Raw genomic sequence first — 22,372 nt, forward strand, 5'->3', positions numbered from 1 at the left:
TTTAAGGACTGAGACCAGCAATATATACCATACAGTGTTTTATCATAGGATAAAAGTACAGTGATCCAGGATCAGATTCTGATAACCTTACTCACATGGAACATTAAATTAGGATTTGATCCAACTACTATTACATTCTGAATCAAATAAATTGCACTGAAACATTTGTAACAATCCATAGCCACAGAGATTCTGGATCCCATTTACAGTGGTGAAAATCAGGGGCAATACCACTGGGGTCAGTGTAGTTACAAAAGCGTGGAAGCAGTGTGCATGAGTCAGATTCAGACCTAGAATCTGGTTCATTAGCTAACAACATATATCTTATCTGAAATAGAATTTATGTCCTTAGCTTCTCAAAGCAGAAGACTCTACAGTCTATTCATTGAGTTAAAGGAAATCAGAGGCAGTTGATCAAGTTTTGTCATTTTTAACTACTTAGTGGTGCACAGACAAGCCCACACTCCCCAGCTGAGGCAAAACTTGTCTGAGGTTATTTGTCCAACAAATGGGGTTCAGATCTGTGACCACGCCCATGACAATCATAGACACCAGATGGCTGCAAACACACAACATTAGATATGTGATTATGAAGTTAATAATCTATATTTATGTTGGAGATCCTAAAAAGACCATACACAAACATAAGCTCACACAATTGTTCTGAGGGTTAGTTAGTTAATATTTGTAAAAAGCTTTGCAGATGTAAAAGCGTTCATAAATTCTAAGAAATTATACTTAGTAGTAGTAGTATTTAGTATCCTCATCAACAACAAGTTCTGCTTCCAAAGAGATTTCTACCAAGTAACCCAAATGAGCACCTGTCTTGTCATCAAAAAGACATTAGTGGTACATAAAAACTGATACTAAAAACAGTTTAAAATACTATAAGCAAATCTTAATCATGAGCATAAACAATAGGAACAGCAACAATTATATTTTGCATTTACATCTCTCCTTTCATTGGAAGCTCTCCATGTGTTTTGCAAACATTAATTTAGCCTCTTAGTACTCCAGTGTATAGTCAAGCATTATTATTCCTGCTTCAGAGATGAGGATGATGAGGCAAAGAAATTTATAGTGAAATCTTGGCACTATTGAAGTCAATATGATTTTTGGCTTAGACTTAAATGGAGCCAAGATTTCACACTTAGTGACTTATCAAGGTGATACAGGAATTTTGTTGCAGAACTGGGAATCAAATTCAGATGTCCTTAACTCCCAGTATCTGTGGCTTAAGCACAAGTATATCTTTTCTCATTTGAAGTTAAGATTTTCAAATACTCACACATACAGAGGTAACATGATATAGATAATGTTTCATAAAGACTACACTGCTATACCTAATTCATCAAAGTATGTTTCCGTTCCATCCTCGTCCATTACTGAGCACACAAGTCTTGCTTTCAAGAATGTTGTCCACTTGTTTACAAGACTACGCTGTCCACCAGTATCATTCTGAAAAGTAAAATGAATTTGACAAAAGTAAAATAAAGCAAAACTAAAATGTTAATCCCTGCAATCTTTTCTCAGGTTATTCTGACCCATCATCTAGCAAATACAATGCTTATATTAAAGAAAATAAACAAAAATAGGCATGAAGCAAACCCCTCTACCAAACACCGCCAAATCTGGGAAACCACAGACCCAATTATGAATGTTGAAATTGAGGACTATCTTGAGCAAACAAAGAGAGATTAAAGTTCCGCTCTATAAAATGGCCTCACAGGGCTATCAGACAACAACAATGTTAACTTTACAAGCTTGTGATGTTAGACCTCGGGCTTCAGGGTTTAGAACAATCTCTAACTATTGGGGATGACAGGAGAACTCATGCAGAGGGGTGATATCTCATATCTGCCTAATGAAAAGTTTTTTGCACCTTCTGCTGAAGCATCTGACGTGGACTCCTGTCAGAAACAAGACACAGGACTAGATGGACTCTGGGTATTATCCATTATGGTAATTCCTATATTACCTATGTTTGTCCATGAGAATCTTTTCAACAAAGCCCCAAATGCCACTCCAATCAGATTCATTTAGATTTCCTCTCTCTATCCTTCAGTGGACATAATAGACAGAGCAGATCTTACAACTTTTCTGAGGCTGTACAACAATCACCTGGAGACTCCTGTTTGTCAGCCAACCAGACTGTAAATAACATGTTTAATTACAAGAAACATAGGCAAAATTACCAATAAAGTATGAAAACACATATTTAATCCAGCTCTTGCCATGATGAAAAATGCTAACCAATTATTTAAATCATATTGTAAGTGGTACTATTTAGAACTTAAATAAACGTCATAAAACACTAACAAGTAACATTTATGCTACCATTAAAAGTCTAGTTTTCAACAGTTTAAATACCTTCAATTTTGCACAATTGTGTCTATTACTGGTAAGCACAATTGGTATTTGCAAGCCTAAGGTGGGTGCACAAGCATGACACAATCACGGCACTTTTGCATGTCTAGCCTTTGAAAATCAGGCTTTTAATAATTTTTCTATAAAATCATTTTAAAATGTGTTTGCCGTATAGAGTAAGGATCACAGTGAATTATATTAGGAAAATTTTAGGTGGAATCAGAAAAAATGTTTACAGCAAAATTCGCCCCTTAGTCTCTGTCCCCCTCACCGTTCTCATTGACAGGGTCTGTAAAGATGAACTATTTTAGTTAACAGAACTAAGATTAAAGCACTGCTTTAACAGAGGCATTGATAGAAATGTCCATGTAAGATTAAATAACTGGTAAATCTTTATGATGCCAGATTCAGACAAAAATCTCATTAATGTACTATTCAGGTATTTGTTATCTGAGGGCAAGTGACCTGGAAGGCTCAATTCATAAGACCTAAATAACCAATTTTGTTTTATTTAAAGCACACCAAAAATGGGAATATGTTTTGTTAAAACTCATCAAAACTATATTAAAATTTTGACCAGCTCTAGTTTTATTCTGCCTTTCATGTGCATGTGTAAGAGGAGTTCTGCCATGAAGGGGGAAAGTGACCTCTCTCATTTTAAACTAGAATAAAGCTGTTTCAGTAGCCTGTCCATACTTTATTTGCAGCTAGCACAGGTCAAGAGGCTTGGGCATTAACTTTCGTGCTGCCAAAAATGCTATTAGAATCGGTCTCCTTAACTGTCCTAAAGTTAACAGAGCTCATGGCAAGTCAGGCTGACACCAGGAGGCTTGTAGCAATGTCCACTCCTTATTGAGACTGTTATAATAGATTACTATCAACATGAAGGATCAACTCTTGTTCCCTTTGGAATCTATAGGAGTTTGCATTGACTTCAATATAAGCACAATTAGGTCCAAGTCCTTTTAGAAGCAATCTGGACTTCATTATAACAACAACAACAACGTCCTAATAATGTTTAATGTCTTATTGAAAAAAACCCAGAGGCCATTGGGCACCTAACCAAAAATACAAAAAATAGCAATATTGTAAGACTAGGTCGTATGTCATATTGAACTGCCAGAACAGGAACTGAGCAAAAACCAAAGTGCGCAACCATTCCCTTGCACAGCCACATCACAAGCCACAATGAATACAAAACCCCTATTAACTGGGGGAGGAGGGACCTTCAACCTGATCTCCAGTTTTGTTCCTAGGTAAGGGATAAAGAGCTTATCAGAAAAACAGAGCATTTTACAGCTTTAATTTTACATGTATCCATATCCTCAGAGAAAGAGAAGCTGCTTCAATCACACTGCAAACAAAATTCACTCTGGTTACAGAAAAAGGGAAATACAGGCAATAACTAAGGCACTGATTCTGCATGAACATTTGCACATGCTTAACTTTGACCCAGTGAAATCAATGGGACTATTCATGTGCTTAAATTAAACATGTGCATAAAGTGCAACTGTCTTAAGAATAAAAACAATGTTTTCAAATGTCTTTACATATGGGAGATTTGGTACATCTGTGATTCCATAACACTCATATCTGAATTTTGGAAAGTAAAGCAAGCTTAGGAAGTCAATGTTATTAACTACACTGCACCAGACACTGAGGTGCACAGATTCATCAAGCACTAATATTCCCACTAAAATTACAGATATATTCCAGATATATCTAACAAGGGAAGGGCTTGGCTGTATACTCAACAGCCTTTCTTCTTAATTATGGAGATGGAAGCAGGAACAGGAAATTTGCTTGTAATTGGAATTAAAGGCTTTTAAATCATTTTAATGCAATAGATTCATTTTGATTATTCAATCAAGCCAGCAAATCAGCCCCTGAAAATTGAACAAAAAATTATTCTTACTGGGCATATTCTAGCAATCATTGAATGAATCTGTTTGGTGCTGCCACTGTTGTCTGTGAGCCTCTCTTTGAAGAAGAAGTACACTTTGGCATCATTAGGGTCTGTGCCATCTGGGATGAGATGAGCATCCACAAAAATAGGCTCTGAAAAGAGACAGATACACAGCAAACAATGTGTCAATATAAGCAACTCTTGACAACTACTGATCTGCTCGGGTACCTCCACAGAAAGCATCTGCTGCTACTGCCCGGTGTGCTAGGACTTGGCTCTACTCATGTGTAAAGTTAAGCACTAGTGTCAGTGTTTTCAGGACAGGGATCTGGGATGGTTTCTGTAGACTCAAGTTGATACTAGAGCAGATCTGTCTCCGTTTTCAAAAAAGCAGGTCTGATGCAGAACCAGCAGTGCTAGTTTACTACAGAGATTGAAAGCCTTGAAGGAGAAGGATCCGTGAGCAAACTAGAGAAGACTCTTTGAGGAAAAAAATGTAAGAAGAGAAACAATGATCTGAAAACCTCTTAGGAAGAAAATGAACAGATTACTTTTCAAACCTATTAAATCAGAGGGTAAAGGTTGCTGTAGGGCTACTGAAAACCAAAGCAAGGGAGACCTTGAGGATGTGTGAATGCTTGGGGAGTGAAGTTTCCTCAAAGGTATTCCTATTAGAAAATGGTGAACATATTGAAAGAAATATGCCATCCAGTCTGAATGAGCACAGAGATAAAGGACTGCAGCGAGCTAGTGTCAAATTGTTTGTGTATCATAATATCACTGCAGACTACTTTTAAGTAGTCGCAGGTATCGGTGTTGCAGCCTGCAGCACACTTGCTTTCCTTTGGCAATTTTCTTGGCTAAAATCTAATGAATAGCATTGGATGACCTATATTTTCCAGTCTGGAGGTCACTTACTTCCTATTATTCATGCCATTTGATTGGTTGATATCCAATACAAACCACTTTTGACTTTTTGGTGACCTCTGATGGAAAGGTCACATTTTCAATTTTGAATATTTTCTGTACTTCTCAGTCCATTATCAATTAATATGTCACATTTCATGATGCTAGCTCAGGATGAATATGGGAATACATTGTGTGTGTCAGTCACCTTTTCCAAGCAACTGCATTATGCAGGTTTTCTAGCAATGAAGTGTTTTCTTTGCAGTCCATTTTCTAAGATACTTTGAGGAGAGTAGGCAAGCTTAAGAGAATGAAGACAACTAAAGGCAAATTTTAGAAAACAGATAGAGTTTCCCTCTTTTGACATATTCCATTTATTCTGTTACAAAAAGTGCAAGTCAGTATCATAACACGTGATATCACATTAATTATGAATAAAAAGAATAGACGTGTTAGGATTTGCCCAGTAAAATTGCATGAGGTAGAAAAACCAGACTGGTTCCCATCAATGTACCTCAGCAGGCTTGGCAGCTATAAATGCAAATCTTCAAATCAGAATGATGAAATCCACCACTGTGCAGAGTGCCAGCACAAACCTATTGCATATGATTAAATTTAACCCAGTGAAATCAATGGGACTATTTATGTACTTAAAATTAAGCATGGGCATAAAGTGTAGCTGTTTTAAGAATAAAATAAAGCATTGTGTATAAGACATGGGTGGGATCCTGGCCCCACTGAAGTCAGTGGGGGGTTTCCCATTGATTTCAATGGAGCCAGGATTTCACCCTTTGTATCTCACCCTTGCACATAGAATAGAATCATAGAATATTTGGGTTGGAAGAGACCTCAGGAGGTCATCTAGTCCAATTCCCTGCTCAAAGCTGGACCAACACCAACTCAATCACCCCAGCCAGGGCTTTGTCAAGCTGGGCCTTAAAAACTTCTAAGTCACAGAGGTGACTTTTCCTCATTTTGCCATTTTATGACAATCACATAGTTAATAAGTTATTTAAATTTACTACAGTTGATAATTAAATGTCAATAATATGAATCAAATTTTCCAGTGTCAGATGATCTCAAATTATTAGGGGTTAAGAAACTTCTCTGGGAGGCAGATTATCCCACATCTGTCTATAACAGGCCTTTTCATCTGTAGTAGCTAGTTTTAGCCACTTCAGGGACAGCGTACTGGAGTAGGTGAACCATGGGTCTCATCCAGTATGGCAATTCCCATGTCATATAGAATTCCTATTCATCATACAGCATTGTCTGTGGCATGTTTTTATTCCTATTTCTTGCCCACAGTTTCCCTTAGTAGATTAATTTTAGAATGGGAAATAAAGAACTCTTTTGTTGAAAACAACCTTTCTCTTAGTCACATATCAAAAGCTGTAATGAAGCAATTGTCTTACCACTTAGCCACTTAGAATTGTGTTGGTCAGTTCTCACTGCGTTCCGTTTGGTTAAACTGCGAAAAATAGCTGCATCGGTCCCCATGAAATCTATGTACATTCCTGAAAACAGCTCTTCATCTGTAGAAAGTAGAAAAGGAAAAGGGAAAAAACCCCATGAATGTGTCTATATTGGATTTTTGGGAAATCCATTTCTAGTGACCTATTTTTGTTTCAGACAGTGCCAATTCTTTATTTGCATAGCAATCACTACACAGAAGTATCGGTCGGGTGAGAGTGGAGTTTCCTCTGAATCATGGAGCAATCATCTAGCCTAAGGAGAAAGCCTCAGATGTTGCTAAGAACCTTAGGGAACTTCATAATTAAAAATAGCAGCTAACCACATGTGTAGTGAACCTTCCATTTGAAATACAGCTTAGTGACTGAACTTACATTGCTAAACACCAATGCACAGACAAGGTAATAGTATTAAAAGGAATCAAATTCAGTTTTTTTTAAAAAGTACTTGAAAAAGCTTCTGTGTTATGGAAGTAGCCAAAAATACTGGGCCAGTATTTGCAAGTGTAAATTGGCATAGCTCCAACTGAAGTCAATGGAGTTGCTGCTGTTTTGAAGGCTGACTTTGGACTCAAGCATGATTCTGCATTGCAGAAACTGGATAAGGATGCTATGAACCTGGCTCAGTGTAATGGGAAGCAACAAATATCCACATTATATACTAGATTCAGAGTAAATTTCAATGTGGTGTGAAGGAAATTAGACATGCAACTTTTGTTTACTTTAATAGGATTAGGCACCTAAATTCCCTGCGCAGGATTCTGAAAATTCAGCCCATATGTCTATCTATATTTCCACTGGCTAATGGCAAGGCAACCCCAGAGTACAACGCAGTAGCTAAAATAATTTTTAACTTTCATGCTGGGAGCAGTGGCTGAACGAACTCCCAGACAGCTAGGTCCTTTGATGTTTTCACCCAAATGCCTGGGCTGCCATGAGTGTGTGTGGCCAAGCTGGCAGGAGCCACAAATACTGAAGCAGTTGAGGCTTTCTTTAATGTTTTGTTTGTTCTGCAGTAAGAAATACCAGTTCACCTTTGAGAGATGAAAACTCTGGAGGGTTTGTTTTTTTTCCCATTGCTTGAACCAGATCCCTACTGATTAGGCAGTAGGTAGTGCAGGCATTGTGTCACCTTCATGTCTTTCCCTTAGCTGGGGTTCAATGTATGAGGGAATCCATTGCGCAGGGGTAGTAACAAGTAGAGTAGAGAGGAATTTACACAATGTGGTTTGTTCCACTATTTATATCTATATATAGTGCTGTCAGATCAATAGCGGCTTATTATGAATCTTTCTACGTCAACGTGATTGCCCCCAGAACCACCTGGTGTCTTATTCCTGTTGCTAAATAGATTGGCTGCAATGGATCATGCCTATGGCTCTCACAGAGCTCTCATGTTCATTCCTGGAAAAAGAACAGAAAGGCTGGAATGGGGCTATGGAATTCTTAATCCTATTGCATACCAGCTTTATTAGTTATGTCTTAAGCATTCCTAGAGCCTACTAGTCTAATCAGGTATCAAATGATATCTGTCAGCTCCACTTCCTTTTGGTTTAATGCTTAAATTCCGCACAACAGTTTGTCTTTGCAGGGTAACCATTTCACACTGTTTCTCTTTGTTACTGGGTGAATTACTGAATTGATGTATGTCTGCTCTTGTAAATACCTAGGAGCATTGGTTGCGGAAAGAAAGGGGGCGTGCATGTTAATTATGTCTTGCCTACCCAAAGATACATTTTTCATAGCTTTGCTTCTAAAGCGTTTTTGTAGACTGGTGAATTTCTCCTACCTTCTAATTTGTTTGTCATGTGGTGTTTTCCTCTATGTTCACTTTTCACTTTTCCTGTTGTATTTCAAGCTTGTGTTCTGTGTTGCATAGGTGGAAGGCAATGCCAGAAATCAACAAGAAACAGGGACCACACGATAAAACATTTATGTTATTACACTTTAAATGTTCCAGCGGCATTGCTCAGTGCAAGAACAGGGAGGAAAGAAGGTCTTGTGATTAAGGCACTTATCTAGGCCTCAGGAGCTCTGGGTTCAATTCCCAGCTCTGTTTTTGGCTTCCTAGTTACTCAGGCTCTCTACTCCTCCCTTAGTAGTAGTATAGTTCTCCAATTGGTTGAATCTTTTAAAAAAGAAGAAACTTTTTTAAAGTGTTAGCACTGTGCATTGTGGAACCCAAATAATTCAAAGTTCAGGGAGAAATACTGCTTTGCAGATTAACTAGATATCGGGGGCCTGCTCAGTCACGTAACTGGGAGATTAAAGCAAATAAAGTAACTTCTACTAAAATGAAGAAAACTCCCATGTGTCCAGAGGAGACAAGCCTTTGTCCTACTGTGTGTACAGTATCTTAGAAAAGAAGACTTTAATGGACATGCATAAACCTCAGGATGAAAAAAAAAGAAAGTCTCTATTCTTTGATGGCAGTAACTCATTTAAGAATGTGAAAATCATAATTGGTGTTTATGAGTGGACTAGGCTATAACTGACTTTACATGCTGCACACAGATCATTGATGAGGTAAGATGGAATGCAGCCAATCATTTAAAGAGGCAGAGTATCATGCTAGAGAAGTGACACTTTCCCTTCTTCCATGCAGACTGGAATCCCTTTCTGCTTGCATCTCTGCTCACTACCATGCCAGGCGGCCTTGAACTTTATATTTTTGCAGGTAAGATGCAGAGATAATTCTGTTCAGTTCCTTGTCTTTGATAGAGTTTTGAGGAGAGAACCAAGGACCTGTCCCTGGAGCCCTACTCTTTCAGGTAAATGCCTGGCACTTCAACTGTGGTACCTCTCATTGACTTCAATGGGAGCTGAATGGCTAAGACACCACATGGTACTACCATGAAAACCCAGGGCTAAATGTCTTGCTATATTGTGTGCACTTGCTATGAAACTCAACATACTGTACACAGAGGTCAACAGAATTCTTCCCTTTGTTTAAGAAAATCCTAAATAAGTTTGAGAAATCTGTGCAAGTCCTGCTCTTTCCCTTGGCTAAAAACACACTATGTTTGGGCTGCTAATTTAGGCTATGTCTACCCTAGGTGTGAATAGCAGTGCACACCAAAGTGCTGTCCTGTAACTCCCCCATGTGGATTCTGCAGGCACCAACTCAAAGATTCCCAATTCACATTTATGTAGTCCTACGTTAATACCAACTAGCAACCTATTAGTTCACACCCATAGCTCCACACAGGGGAGTTTCAACATAGCACTTTGGTGTGCATTGTTATTCACACCCCTGCAGTCAAAACTGCGGGTCGGCACATATGGGCCCTCAGAGATCAGGGATTAGATACAGATTCAACATGCAAGGCTTTGGAATAAGTAGTCTCTGAACACGCTGCAAATCTAAAAGGCAAAGGGTATGTCTACACTGCACATTCAAGAGCACATGTGGCTCAAGGGGTTGTAGCATTGTCTGTGCTGCAGGCAGCTGCTGCTCCAGCCTGGCTGCTAGCATAGTCCTCAGAATGTACTGCAGGCTGTGAATAGGCAGAGGGCAAACAAAACAACCAATTGAGCATGCTTAATGCATTCAGGGCAACGGTTAAATTAATCATCTAAGCCCTGCCATTCCAAAGTAAATTCTTTTCATTCCTTGCTGTGAAAGCCTAGTGAGGAGTTCATTATGGACTGACTAACCCAGAGTTATGGCTAACGCATATCTTGCTGCAATCTGGGAGATCTGAGGGTCTGATTACCCCTTTCCCTGTGCCTGCTGTGATCTTTTTCACCAATGCAAAGCCAGTGCAAGTGAGGATAAAACGCTGCTAAATCAAAGTGATAGGGCCTGATTCTCCTTTTGCATTAAGGCTATATTACATTTCCATCCACTTGAAGGCTCTTTATACTGCCACCAGAGTGTAAAATGGTCTTAGTGTAAACCAGAATTAGGCCTGTAGTGTTTTACACCCACTTTGCACAGGTGCAAGGCAAAGGGAAAATCTAGCCCTTAATGTGCTGGCATTTTTTTCAGCCCACAGACCATTGGAAATCAGGCATGTTGAAGTGAGGATATGTTGATTTCTCCAAGTGGAATTTGTGAGCTCTCCTTTCATTCTCTTTCAAGGTGAAATTCACCCCTGTGCAAAAGACTACATCAGGCCTATGCCCCACTTAAATCTCAACAAAGAGCTTAGGTGGGACTGAAGTGGGGCACAGGCATTGTGCTGGCCCTGTGTGCCAAGGTTTCACTCTCACTGAACACTCTGCCAGACAACCTATAGTGAGATGTCAAGGGAACCAGCTGTCACACTCTCTGCCCTTTCATATGGAAGTGAATTGCTAAATTTATAGTCAATGATACAGTAGGCGTGAAGGGGTAAGTAAAAAAAGCCAGCTGCAGAGTGAAGAGCCTGGCAGTAGCTGGTGGCCTCAATAGCAGAGACAACAAATATGAAATGCAGAATAACTCGAAAGACTCCAGCAGGCTTTGCTTCCCTAACTACATGACAATGAGAAGCAAGAACTGGCTATGATGAATGAAGTCAAAAAGTTTTTAAACATAAAAAAATGGTTAAGATATTTAAAAGCTGAAGCTAACCCTGGGAAAATGTGAAAGATGAAAAGGGGACAATCTCTTGCTCTCTATTCCTCCCTCCCTCGTTGCTGCTTCCTTCTGCATTTCCTTCACACATCCATGCTGAGCTCCAGGCAGGCCTTCAGGAGATGCCTGACAAGCAGTATGAACACAATGGTTTCCTTTTCACAGGGTGTGCCCTGTGCTCCATTTGTTTATGACACCCTATCATTTCACACTCTGCTCAGTAATAATGATTTAAGCCTCCAGGATCCTTGGTTATTTTACTTACTGATCATAACAGATACTGTGTTCACATTAGGGTTGAAAGAACAGCGCCCCTTCCCCGATTCACACTTGGAGTCGATCATGAAGACTTGCTCCTGCAATATAGACATGCATGTCACTGCTGATATTTAGAAACCTTAGAAATGAAAATAAGGTCAGAGAGGCCTTTTTTTTCCTTTGTTGTTCTCCACAATAAGAATAGTCAGCACTGGTGTGGATTTTTGCTTTACTACTTACAATAAAACTGTCTCATGCTGAGTTTTCATTATCTTCTCACTTGTACCCAATTATTTTCACTGTAATTACAAATGCAATTCACTCTCAAATGTAGGAAGTATCCTCCGAGTTTAGCTGAGCTGCTCTGTCTGTGGTCCACCTAGCTTATATGTTGGCAATAACATCTGCAGACATTTTTTTCTATAGTCTTGAAATTACCTATGAATTACCTGATGAATTCATTGTGGTATTTATATCAGGGGCCTAGCATAAAGCACTTGCAATAAACTACTCTAGTAATAATACACGAGAATGCAAGCCTCTCTTTTCAACTGTCAGCTTGTCATATTCTAAATCAAAAGGGCCTAGATTTTTATGGGTATTCAGATGTTGCTGTGCTCAGTGTCGCAACGCCTAACTGATTTAGAAGTCTAAATCTCATTTTCAAATGGGATTTAGGCATTTAGGAATCTAAATGCCATCAACAGTCAATGGCATTTAGACTTCTACATGACTAAATCTCTTTTGAAAATGACATGTAGGCTCCTAAATCAGTTAGGCATTGTAACACTGAGTGCAATGACACCTAAACAGCTTTAAAAATCTGGGCCTGTCTCCTTACCTCGCTTCCAAAATAATTCCTAAAGCACACTCATTTTCTTCAGAGCATTGTCTCTTGGATTACACTCATTGCTCAGACACTATGGTGGTAGGTGCCTTACAGATAACAAAAGCAAGTGTAGGACTAGCTCTCTTACTGCTGTTAGAAGACAGCAATCTTGTTTAGATGGTATAGGTCATGCACAACACTACAATTCAAAAATGGGTGAGGTGTTTAGGTTAAGAAGAAGCAATCTGGACCTTTACCTGTTCCTTGAACAGAAGCCATCTTTGATTAACTGGCTTTCTCACCCCATCTTGGTGTCCCTCTTAATTTACTGAGTCCAGCCAGTACCAGAAAAAGAATTGCAAGGACAAGATAGGATTTTAGGCTATTTCTGTCTCAACCAGGAACAGGTAATTCACAAGTATTCACAAGAAAGCCAATCAGAATGAAGTTTTTGTGATGTGGATGCCAATCCAGAAGAAACTGGAATGAGTTATGTGATGCTGGCAGACCAGGTGCCAGCTCATGCCAAGGCCCCCAGGTCTCAGCTGAACACTGACAAAGACAGAGCTGGAACCAGTCTGGCTCACCTGTGTGCGAGTACGGTTAAATATGTATTAGAGTTATAAAAATGTACCTTGGTGTTCAAACTTTAACGCAGGCAGCAATTTACAAGCATTCCATAATCTCACTTATACCATCTGTATCCCATGTTATAAGGTAACATTCAAGTGTTTTCTCTGCAGGGGCGTGAGCAGGAATTTAAATGTGACCACTTTTGGAGGGGCACGTTAAACACACACACTTGAAAGGTTCATGTCACACCCCCGCCCCCAAGACCATCCAGATTTCTCGGGATGCCTCTCGCGGAAACATGCAACACCAAGGAGGCAGTGGCTCCTACAGCCTGGGGAGGGAGGAAGCAGCACAGCAGTTGCCCAAGGAAAGAAGGCCCATAGACACCAGACAAACCATTGTGGAACATCAGAGGAGAAAAGACTTTGTTGATTGCTCCCCCACTGCTAGGAAGAGGAGACATGCAACTGAATTCCTCCCAGTGGCTGAATTTGCAACTCAAAGAGAAGTGGTAAAGGGATAAAAAGCCCTAAGGAGGAAAAATTGCATTTTTTATGCTGCTTGAACTCTGAGGGGCAAGGATTATTAAGCATACACAAAAGATCCCCAGTGCTTTGCCTGGGTTAGCCATAGAAGCATCTATTGCCCTCTGAAACTTAAGATGGGAACTCATTTGTGTGTGTATGTGTTTACCTGCTTTAACCTTGTAAATAACTTTTTATTTCATTTTCCTAGTTAATAAATCTTTAGATAGTTTATTATAGGATGGGTTACCAGTGTTGTCTTTGGTGTGATATCTAAGGTGCAATTGACCCAGGATAAGTGACTGGTCCTTTGGGACTGGGAGTAACCAGAATATTGCTGTGATCTTTGGTGTAAGGGACTGTCTATCCCAAAGGTAAGCTTATCTGAGTGGCAAGATAGATCAGAGTACCCAAGGGGACTATCTGTGACTCCATGTTCAAGCTAAGATAGTGCCTGATGAGTTCACACTTGATAATACGTTGGCAAAATCTAAGTATAGAACTCACATGCAATATGGGGTTGATACCCTGCTTCTTAACAGTCTGCCCTGCGGTTGGTTCTCACACTCTGGAGCCACTGTAAGACAGCTTGAGAAGAGCACCAACTCATTACTTACTCCTTCCCTAATAAGACCAAGCATGATGGAACCTAGATGCCACACAGGCCATTAAACAACCATCTGAGGGTATTAAATTTGGTCTCTACTAACTTGAGACAGATTTTTAAATGTTCACTAAAAGCTGCAAGTTCCCAAATTCCATTACTTACTTACTTACTTACTTACTTACTTACCTATCTATCTATCTATCTATCTATCTACTCTAATGCTGTGGAATCTTATCTATGTATCCCATTACTATAGTCATTAGACAGATCTTCTAAACAAAGTGTCGAACCTAACTATAAGTCTATGTTCTCTGTTTTCTTAATGAATATGTAGTTTGATACTAATGTATATTACTATTTTATACTTATTGTACACTATTCCAAAATGCCCAACTGTTGCACTGGCAATTTGCCAGGAGCCCCAAGACCACGTATATTTTGCAAATGTGTTAAGTTATTTTTTCTTAGCCCATCATAAATCCACACAGCCATAACATTTGCTTCTACTTGCACCCACTCTGATATTAGAATAACACGTGGTTAAGTTCACAGTAATCACATTCTGCAAGTGATTAGCCTTTTCCTCACCTGTTCTTGCAGGGAGAGTTTAACACAAGTCTACATTTTATGATGGCAAGAGTAGCATTCAGCTCTGCAAAGAACATTTTCCTTTGGCCAGTGTATCAAGGCACAGAATGAGAAAGGGAAGCAAAGAATGTTTTCATAAACTGCGTCAGGGAAATACAATTTAACCAGAGATGGCCAAATCCTGCCTCCCTAGTGAGGGCTCTCTAGCTGGGAACACGATGCCCTTTTATTGCAATCATGTATTAACCAAAACCTGAGACCTGGCTCCCATGAGTGCCAGTCTATGGTGCTGTCATGCTGGGTGGTGTTTTATGGTTTCCAGGGAGTGTTTGCAGCAGAAATAGATATGCCTGTTTAAAATAGCAATTTTACACCTGCAAAAACAACCATTTGTTTGTGGAAAACAGTGACAAATTCAATGTGAAATCATGGTTTTTGCAAAAGCAAAGGAAACACAACTTCTCAATAGTCCCATCAGCACAACATAATTTTTCACTCAGCTCTCCTAATTACGCATTTGCAATAGGTACAGAAGGAAATACTTGAATTTAAATCTGTACTCTTTAAAGTGCTTTGCTATTGTTGGCCTGTGAAGTACCAGCAATGAGAGTGCAATGCCTAGTCAAGTGTCTGACAGACTCCAGACGTCTGAGACAGCAGTTTATTTAATCAATTGTTCCTAGGCATGTAGCTACAGAGACAAGCTAAGTGAAGCCAACTCTACTCTCCAAGACGTGTCTTTATTTTTAACTTCAGAATTTTAACATCTTGCATCATCTTGAAGCCTCGTGTTATTTAAAGTGAAATCACTTTTCTGACAACAAAGAAATCAGATTCAATATTTGTGTAGTGCATGGTATAACTGCTACATACGTTTTAAAAGATATCATATTGATTATTCTACAGATGGGATCACTTTCAATTTTAAAATTAATTTCCTGATTAAATTAAATTAGAATTAATGTCACCAGGATGGAACGACTGACAGTTCCTAATGATTTGAGAGGAGAAGAGTAGATTTCTATGGTAGAGAGATCCATTCATTCCAGAGATTCAGGCTCCTAAGCCCCAATGGCAGACCGTTTTCTAGAAGTGGAAGTACAGCGATTCAGTCTGCACAGTCTACTTGGGGGCCTGGAGCCAGCCAATGCTCCCCCAAATTACTGGGGACCATTTCATGGAAGGATGGGGCAAGGCCTGCCAGGAGATGCACTGATCTGTAGCCCCTCCAAGCAGTTTGTGTTTGAGGGTTGAGAATATCGAACCCAGTCCCCTCCCTTTGAAATCAGTGGCCAAACCCACATGGACTTCTACAGAAGCAGAAGCAGACATTTACAGCTGCCTTCCCGTGGCAGAACTCAACGCTAGCACTGCCTGCTCTTCCCCTGCAGCACAGCTGTTTCTCCATGTGCATGAAAACATACCGCTGCTTTCTGTGCCTGTAAGAGTCAGTCTGACCCAAACTCTACCACAGTGCCAGGACTCAGATGAGAACTTTCCTTTTTCCTTTCCCGACTCCATGTATTGCTTACGACATTTGTACAGAAACAAACATTTCATTTTCAAATCATGAAGTCTGGAAAATGCATTTATGAAACTCCTGGGCTTTTACATGTTTAACCAATACAATCAAATTGAAAGCAGGCAAACTAACTCAGGTAACGTACTAAGAGGCTGCTCTTTACAAGAAGCACTTTGGCTAGCTATTATTCCATGACAGTGCAGTATGCGGGAAGGAGAAAATGGTTTATGATTTAAAATGTAGGAGGACAAGTAGTACTTAGCACAAATTATGCTGCCTGGAAGGGAAAACAAAAAACAGGTGTGTGGAGGGGAATCTTTTTTAAATGGTAGATGGGTGGTAAACTTTACAGGACAATTAGACTTGTCACAAGAAGACTTTAGAAAGTTACTGTGATACTTAACCCTTTAATTCTTGAATTCTCTGTTACCATATGTAAACTAAGTTGCTTCTGTGGTTCTTAGGAATTAAATCAGGATACCTCAATTGGAGCCATCATGGAAATAAGCAGATTTACACCAGCTGAGGATCTCACCCTGATATGTTAATCGATGACCAACCTTGCAGCATCTATTCAGGCACAACTTTTCTTGTCAATGAGGTTTCAGTGGGAGCTCTACCCGAATAGAGATTGCAGGTTCAGGATTGTAGGTCCCCATCCTGCAAACACTTACCCTGGTGAGTATGTGGCCCACAGGAGTAGTCCTATTGAACTTAACAATACTACTCCCATGGATAAATGCCTTGCAGGATGGGGAATAAGTGAGGGACCTTACTGAGTTTTCTTCTACTGCTATTTATTTCCAAAGATTTCTCCCAGTTTTGGATGACAAATTAGGAATGAATGAACCAGTTCAGATAAAATGAGAACTAGCCAAACCTTACCCTAAAGTCTGAAGTGAGCTTTTCCTGAGGCTAATACTATCAAACCATTTTCTACTTTCATGCATGTCATGCTCTCTGGTAGCAGCTGGGACTGGAAACAGAAGTGTCAGAAAACCAGGAGAATGGCTGTTCTTGTGCTATTTGTAGCCTGACTGGACAAAGTAACCTCATGAGATCTCCAAGCCCAGTTTCGAAACTCATCCTTGTTGGATAAGTGTATTTGTCCAGCACTAAAAGTATCCACAACAGAGAGCATGGGAACAATGAATGAAAACACTTACCTCAGACCTGCGCCCTCTGTTGAGGTATGTGCATACTGGGCTGAATGCTCCACTCCCACAGACGTACAAATGGGTGCGATTGAAGGTCTGTATCACGCGTACATAATTTCCACAGCCATGCTGTAGGGAAAGAAAAAGACTTAATAAATATGCATGCAGACAAAATGTATTGAATGTTGGGAAACACAAAGGAATAGGAACAGCTGATAATTTTAATGCTGTCCTTGTCAACTTCTTTATTACAATACTTTCTGTTGCAATTAGTCTCATTATTTTGGATAAACTCCCTTGCTCCCTTTTTCATTCCTTGGATAGAGCCAAATCCATGACCCCTGTCCAAAAGCTTCAGTCAACAGGCTTTGTGCAAGTGTTGGGGGCTGGAGCAGGGACTCTTGTTCTCATCTGAAAAGCTATGGCTACTTCACTTCTCGTCCATGGGGAGTTTTGGCCAGCAGGGCTACATAGCCATAAACCTACAAGCCATGCCTGTGCCCTTTCTTCCAGCCTGTTCTGTTCTCCGGATTGCCATGGATGGGCCAGCATGGAGTATGCAGAAACCAAGGACTCTGGAGAGGCTGAGGGAACTGGGGATGTTTAGTCTACGGAAGAGAAGAATGAGGGGGGATTTGATAGCTGCTTTCAACTACTTGAAAGGGAGTTCCAAAGAGGATGGCTCTAGACTGTTCTCAGTGGTAGCAGATGACAGAACAAGAAGTAATGGTCTCAAGTTGCAGTGGGGGAGATTTAGGATGGATATTAGGAAAAACTTTTTCACTAGGAGGGTGGTGAAACACTGGAATGCGTTACCTAGGGAGGTGGTGGAATCTCCTTCCTTAAAAGTTTTTAAGGTCAGGCTTGACAAAGCCCTGGCTGGATGATTTAATTGGGGATCAGTTCTGCTTTGAGCAGAGGGTTGGACTAGATGACCTCCTGAGGTCCCTTCCAACCCTGATATTCTATGATTCTATGATTCTCCATGTTCAGCTTCTCTATAGCCCGCTCTTTTTGCTCAGAGAACTACAGCATATCAGGGCCATCCACAAAGGGGTCCTGATCCTCTCCCCACAGGCCAGGACTAATTCTCATTTACTTCAACAGGAGTTACCCATGCCCTGCAAAGGGAGAATCAAGCCCCTGAGGGAAACCAGGCTTTTGCTCTTAATCTGCAGTGCCCTCAAGGAAGTCTCTGTAAAGAGGTCATGCCTTTTCCCAGTTATTGCTGTTAAAAACCACCATTTCAGAGGTGGAAGCTGTTGGAAAAAAACAGCGCCTATTACGTGTCTAGACAACTTCCCTCCAAAATAATAAGAACCTGAGAAGCTCATAGCATGAGCAAATCCCCAATGGATGTGAAATGTTGCCCAATATTGAAAACCTGCTTTAACGATTTCAAAGCAGCATACATAGAGCAAATATACACGTAAGGTGAGCGGTGCTCTGCATTCTGCTTTGAGCAGGGGGTTGGACTAGATGACCTCCTGAGGTCCCTTCCAACCCTGATATTCCATGATTCTCTCCCATTCTCCTGCTAGCATCCCTTTCCTTTCAATCCCCCCCTTTTTTTTTTACACTGATCAGCTGCTGCTGCCCTTTAGATTAGCTCATGTACCCAGATGTTTCTTTTCCATATTTTTAGTTATCAATAGCCCAGTTCTGCCCTCGTATTCAACCGGGTAACATTCCTTGAAGTCACTGAGAACTGTGTGTGCATAAAGGGTTCATGGTTGGAACCTAGGCTATCAATCACTCCCGTGCTAATCATGGGAGCTAATCCTTCCTCAACAGGCTGCCCATTTTGTTTATATTTGAAGACATTCACATTTTCAGTTCAATATATAATGGAACTCTGCTATGACACCTGTTTATAAAGGCACCCAAAAAGTGGTTCTATAACTGTCAGGAGTTCTGTGCTGGTGGGACAAAAAAGCTTCCCCATTAGAAATGCAGTGCAGCAAATAGCAAGGAGGTTTAACTGTTATTGCATTAAATGAGTTATTATGGGAGCCTTATCAAAATAGACAATTTTCCTAAAGCTGAGAGCTGTCCCTACATCCTTCCGCTTCCCCACATCTAATAAGTCACTGCTGCGCCTCAAGAGCTGCTTGGCTGTGCGGTCGTGCTGTCAAAATCAGTCCTGCACAGGAAATATCTCAGTGTTGTCTACTTGTGCTGTGGGTGAAGAGGAGGAGAGGAGCTAGTCAAAGACGCACTACTGGCTCATACGCACCACATAACTTCATGCCAGGAAGGCAGAATGCTGCTTCAATGTTTGTTCCTGTCAATGGGGGCTTTACAGGAGCAGCTCTACATAAAGGATTCTGTGTTGGGTAATCTTATAAAAAAGCTCCTTGGAGAGTAAGACAGGGAGACTATGGTTTGATGAATAGTACCTGAGTGTAACACAGGGTTGTTCTCTACTGTTACCAAGGATAAAGCCCCTCCAGTAATCATTGTGTCTTCTTTCCACCATATCTGCAGCCAGGGTATGGAGATAGCTAGAGGAATCTGACATTCCTTTAAGGACAGCATTGTGAGCTCATGTTTTAACATTTACTGTGCCCTCATCTCTCCTGTGTGGTGATTAACAGGCCGGTTACACAATCTGGCTCAATACTGATTTTCTGAGATTTTAATTTTGCCTCACAGAATGAGGTCAGGGAGCCGGTTCTGAAATTGTTCTTTCGATCCCTTGCTGATGTTTATTATTCCCCAGTGTAGTGCCAATGATCTGTCCCTATGATTTTATAAATGATTAATCTGGGTGATTCTCTTACAATCCCCATCCCATTAAAACAGGGCATTGTAACTTAAATCCTTTAAAAAAAAAATAACATTGGAACCTGAAGATCTTTGATTCAGCAAAACTTATCTTTTTAGTATCTTATTTGCCTTTTCTAGCTATTATGTTACCTTATTCTTCTTTAACGGCTGACTTGTCTGAGGTCACATGATAGCACAGAGACAGCTTTGGTTGGGAATGCAAATAATCAGTTTGTCATGAGCTCATGTGTTACTAGGTATTTTCACTGCAAATAATGTCAATAATCGTGAAATCGGGGTGAATTATTTGGAATCTGAAATTGCTTTGACAAGAATTGCACTTGATTGATTTTGTCATCTTTAGCTGATAAGGTATCATTTCTCTTCCACCTTCGGAAATTTTGATAAATAGCCATGGCCTCTAGAAAAAAGATTGGGAATTCTGCTTAAGCTAAGCCTCATTTTGGCTTTCCATATCTCTTCAGTAGTAGAGGCAGATTTCTTATACTTGAGAAATATTTCCAGAATTGCTGGATGTCTCTGATATAATAATTCCAACGCAGATATTCACATCCTCCCATAATGGTTATTACAATGTGCTACCTATTGGAATTTTGATTTTCCGCTAACATTACTTGTATTCAACAGGAACAGAATATAATGGCTAAGATTCTGATGGGGACTAGAGAATGTATTTGTGCTATCCTATTTACGCTGATACCTATTGAATTGTGGACGTACTATATAAACCTTCACCAAGAGGGACACTAATTTTTGAATATTAGTGATTGCTCACTTTTCTGGACATTGCCTGAAGTAAAGTATGCTTGCATTTGCATATGTAACTTTTTGCATTGTCAATCAATTAGTTATTATGCACTGGCTTTTTGGGAGCTACTAGATTTTGAGCTCACTATCAATGGTGTAAATGAAGAGTATTTCCAACAAATTCAGTGGAATAATACCAATGTAAAACAGATACAAGTGAGATGAAAATCCAGCCCTGACTATTTAAAAAATCAAGAATGCTCAACTGCACTCCAAAAACAAGTCAATGGCAAAGAGTCCAATTGACTTCAATGAATTTTTGATCAGACCCACCCCTGTTTTCAGTGGAAGCAGAAGCTGGCTTTTTAACTTCATAGTCATATGTTCGGACAGACTTTTATTTCTTATTAACTCTTTAGGATGGACCAAGTGTTAGGGTCACATATTTAAAGTGTCTTCACCTAAGACTTTAGTTTTGTACCTGCAATTTTGGATCTGCAATGAATGACAGACACAAAAAAGCAGATGGAATTAAATGTGAGTGCAAATGGTAGGATTCCCATATTTTAAATACTTGATTGGGCTTGTAGTGGAATGTGGAGACAATCAATTGCAGGTGCAAAAACAGAGGCTGTATTTAGCAATGTGGCCTTTATTGCTAATCATCCTGTAAAGCATCCCGAGATGCTTCATTATGGAAAAATGCTATAAAAGTCTCACTCTTCAGTAATCAAGTTTAAAAGAAACTCCTTGGAAAATAGAGATTTGTGGGGTTTGTTTCTTTTATTTTTTTGGTTTTTTCAAATGGAGCACACATTTTGTATATTGCTCTCAAGGCAAAAGCACCTTCCATGCTGTGATGTACCCTTGCTGCAAAAAGGGTCACTATATATTTGGAGACTTGAATAAGACTGATGATCTCACTATATTAAAAAAAATCCCCAAACTTAAACCAACCCATAACTCTTAAAATGCAATTATATACTGCTCTATTTTGTATTCTCTATGTTTAATGCAGTTTAACAAGCTACTGGATCCAGGCTGTTGCAAGCTGTAACAGCAACAATGTAAAGAACTACTAACATGTAGCAGATGACACATATGCCTTAAGAAAAACCATATATTTTAATTCTATTATAATCTAGAAAGGAAAAACAGATATGTTACTGTCTCAACCCTACTTTATTTATTTAAAGAATCATTTTGTTGCTGTGGAGCACTAGAATATATTATTTTCTAGAGTTTTACTGAAAAGGCTACATTGCATTATGCTCAGGTAGGTCCAATATATTTTGTTTTCCTTTCCTTTAATCAAAAGTACATTGAACTATGATAGACTCAGGAAAACATAATTTTAATGTCAGTCTGATTTTGGTTAGTGAGCTCACTATTTTAGTATGACAGTGTCTGGAATGAGCATTTAATGTCACCATTACATTTAATTTGGCATTAGGAAATGTGCAACTAATAAAATATTTTCAAGCTGTATATGTACCTGAAATACGGTAACACTGGACCTGTTTCGAAGTCCATTGAAATCAATAGGACTTTCCCATAGACCTCAA

General features: G+C 39.7%; 1 protein-coding gene across 2 annotated transcripts in view; it reads right to left on the reverse strand.

The window, feature by feature from the left end:
- SEMA3C (semaphorin 3C) overlaps positions 1–22,372 on the reverse strand; it is a 162,342-nt gene that overhangs the window by 38,586 nt on the left and 101,384 nt on the right. For both annotated transcript variants that reach the window (XM_073328628.2, XM_078851163.1), the window contains exons 5-9: positions 17,280–17,399; positions 11,478–11,568; positions 6,595–6,714; positions 4,283–4,425; positions 1,344–1,458 (exon numbers count right to left, since the gene is read on the reverse strand). In XM_073328628.2, coding sequence (XP_073184729.1) covers positions 1,344–1,458; positions 4,283–4,425; positions 6,595–6,714; positions 11,478–11,568; positions 17,280–17,399 — 589 coding nt within the window. The remainder of the gene's footprint in view (positions 1–1,343; positions 1,459–4,282; positions 4,426–6,594; positions 6,715–11,477; positions 11,569–17,279; positions 17,400–22,372) is intronic.

Source organism: Lepidochelys kempii, chromosome 1 (genome assembly GCF_965140285.1).
Source record: "Lepidochelys kempii isolate rLepKem1 chromosome 1, rLepKem1.hap1, whole genome shotgun sequence".
Taxonomy (NCBI): Eukaryota; Metazoa; Chordata; order Testudines; family Cheloniidae; genus Lepidochelys; species Lepidochelys kempii.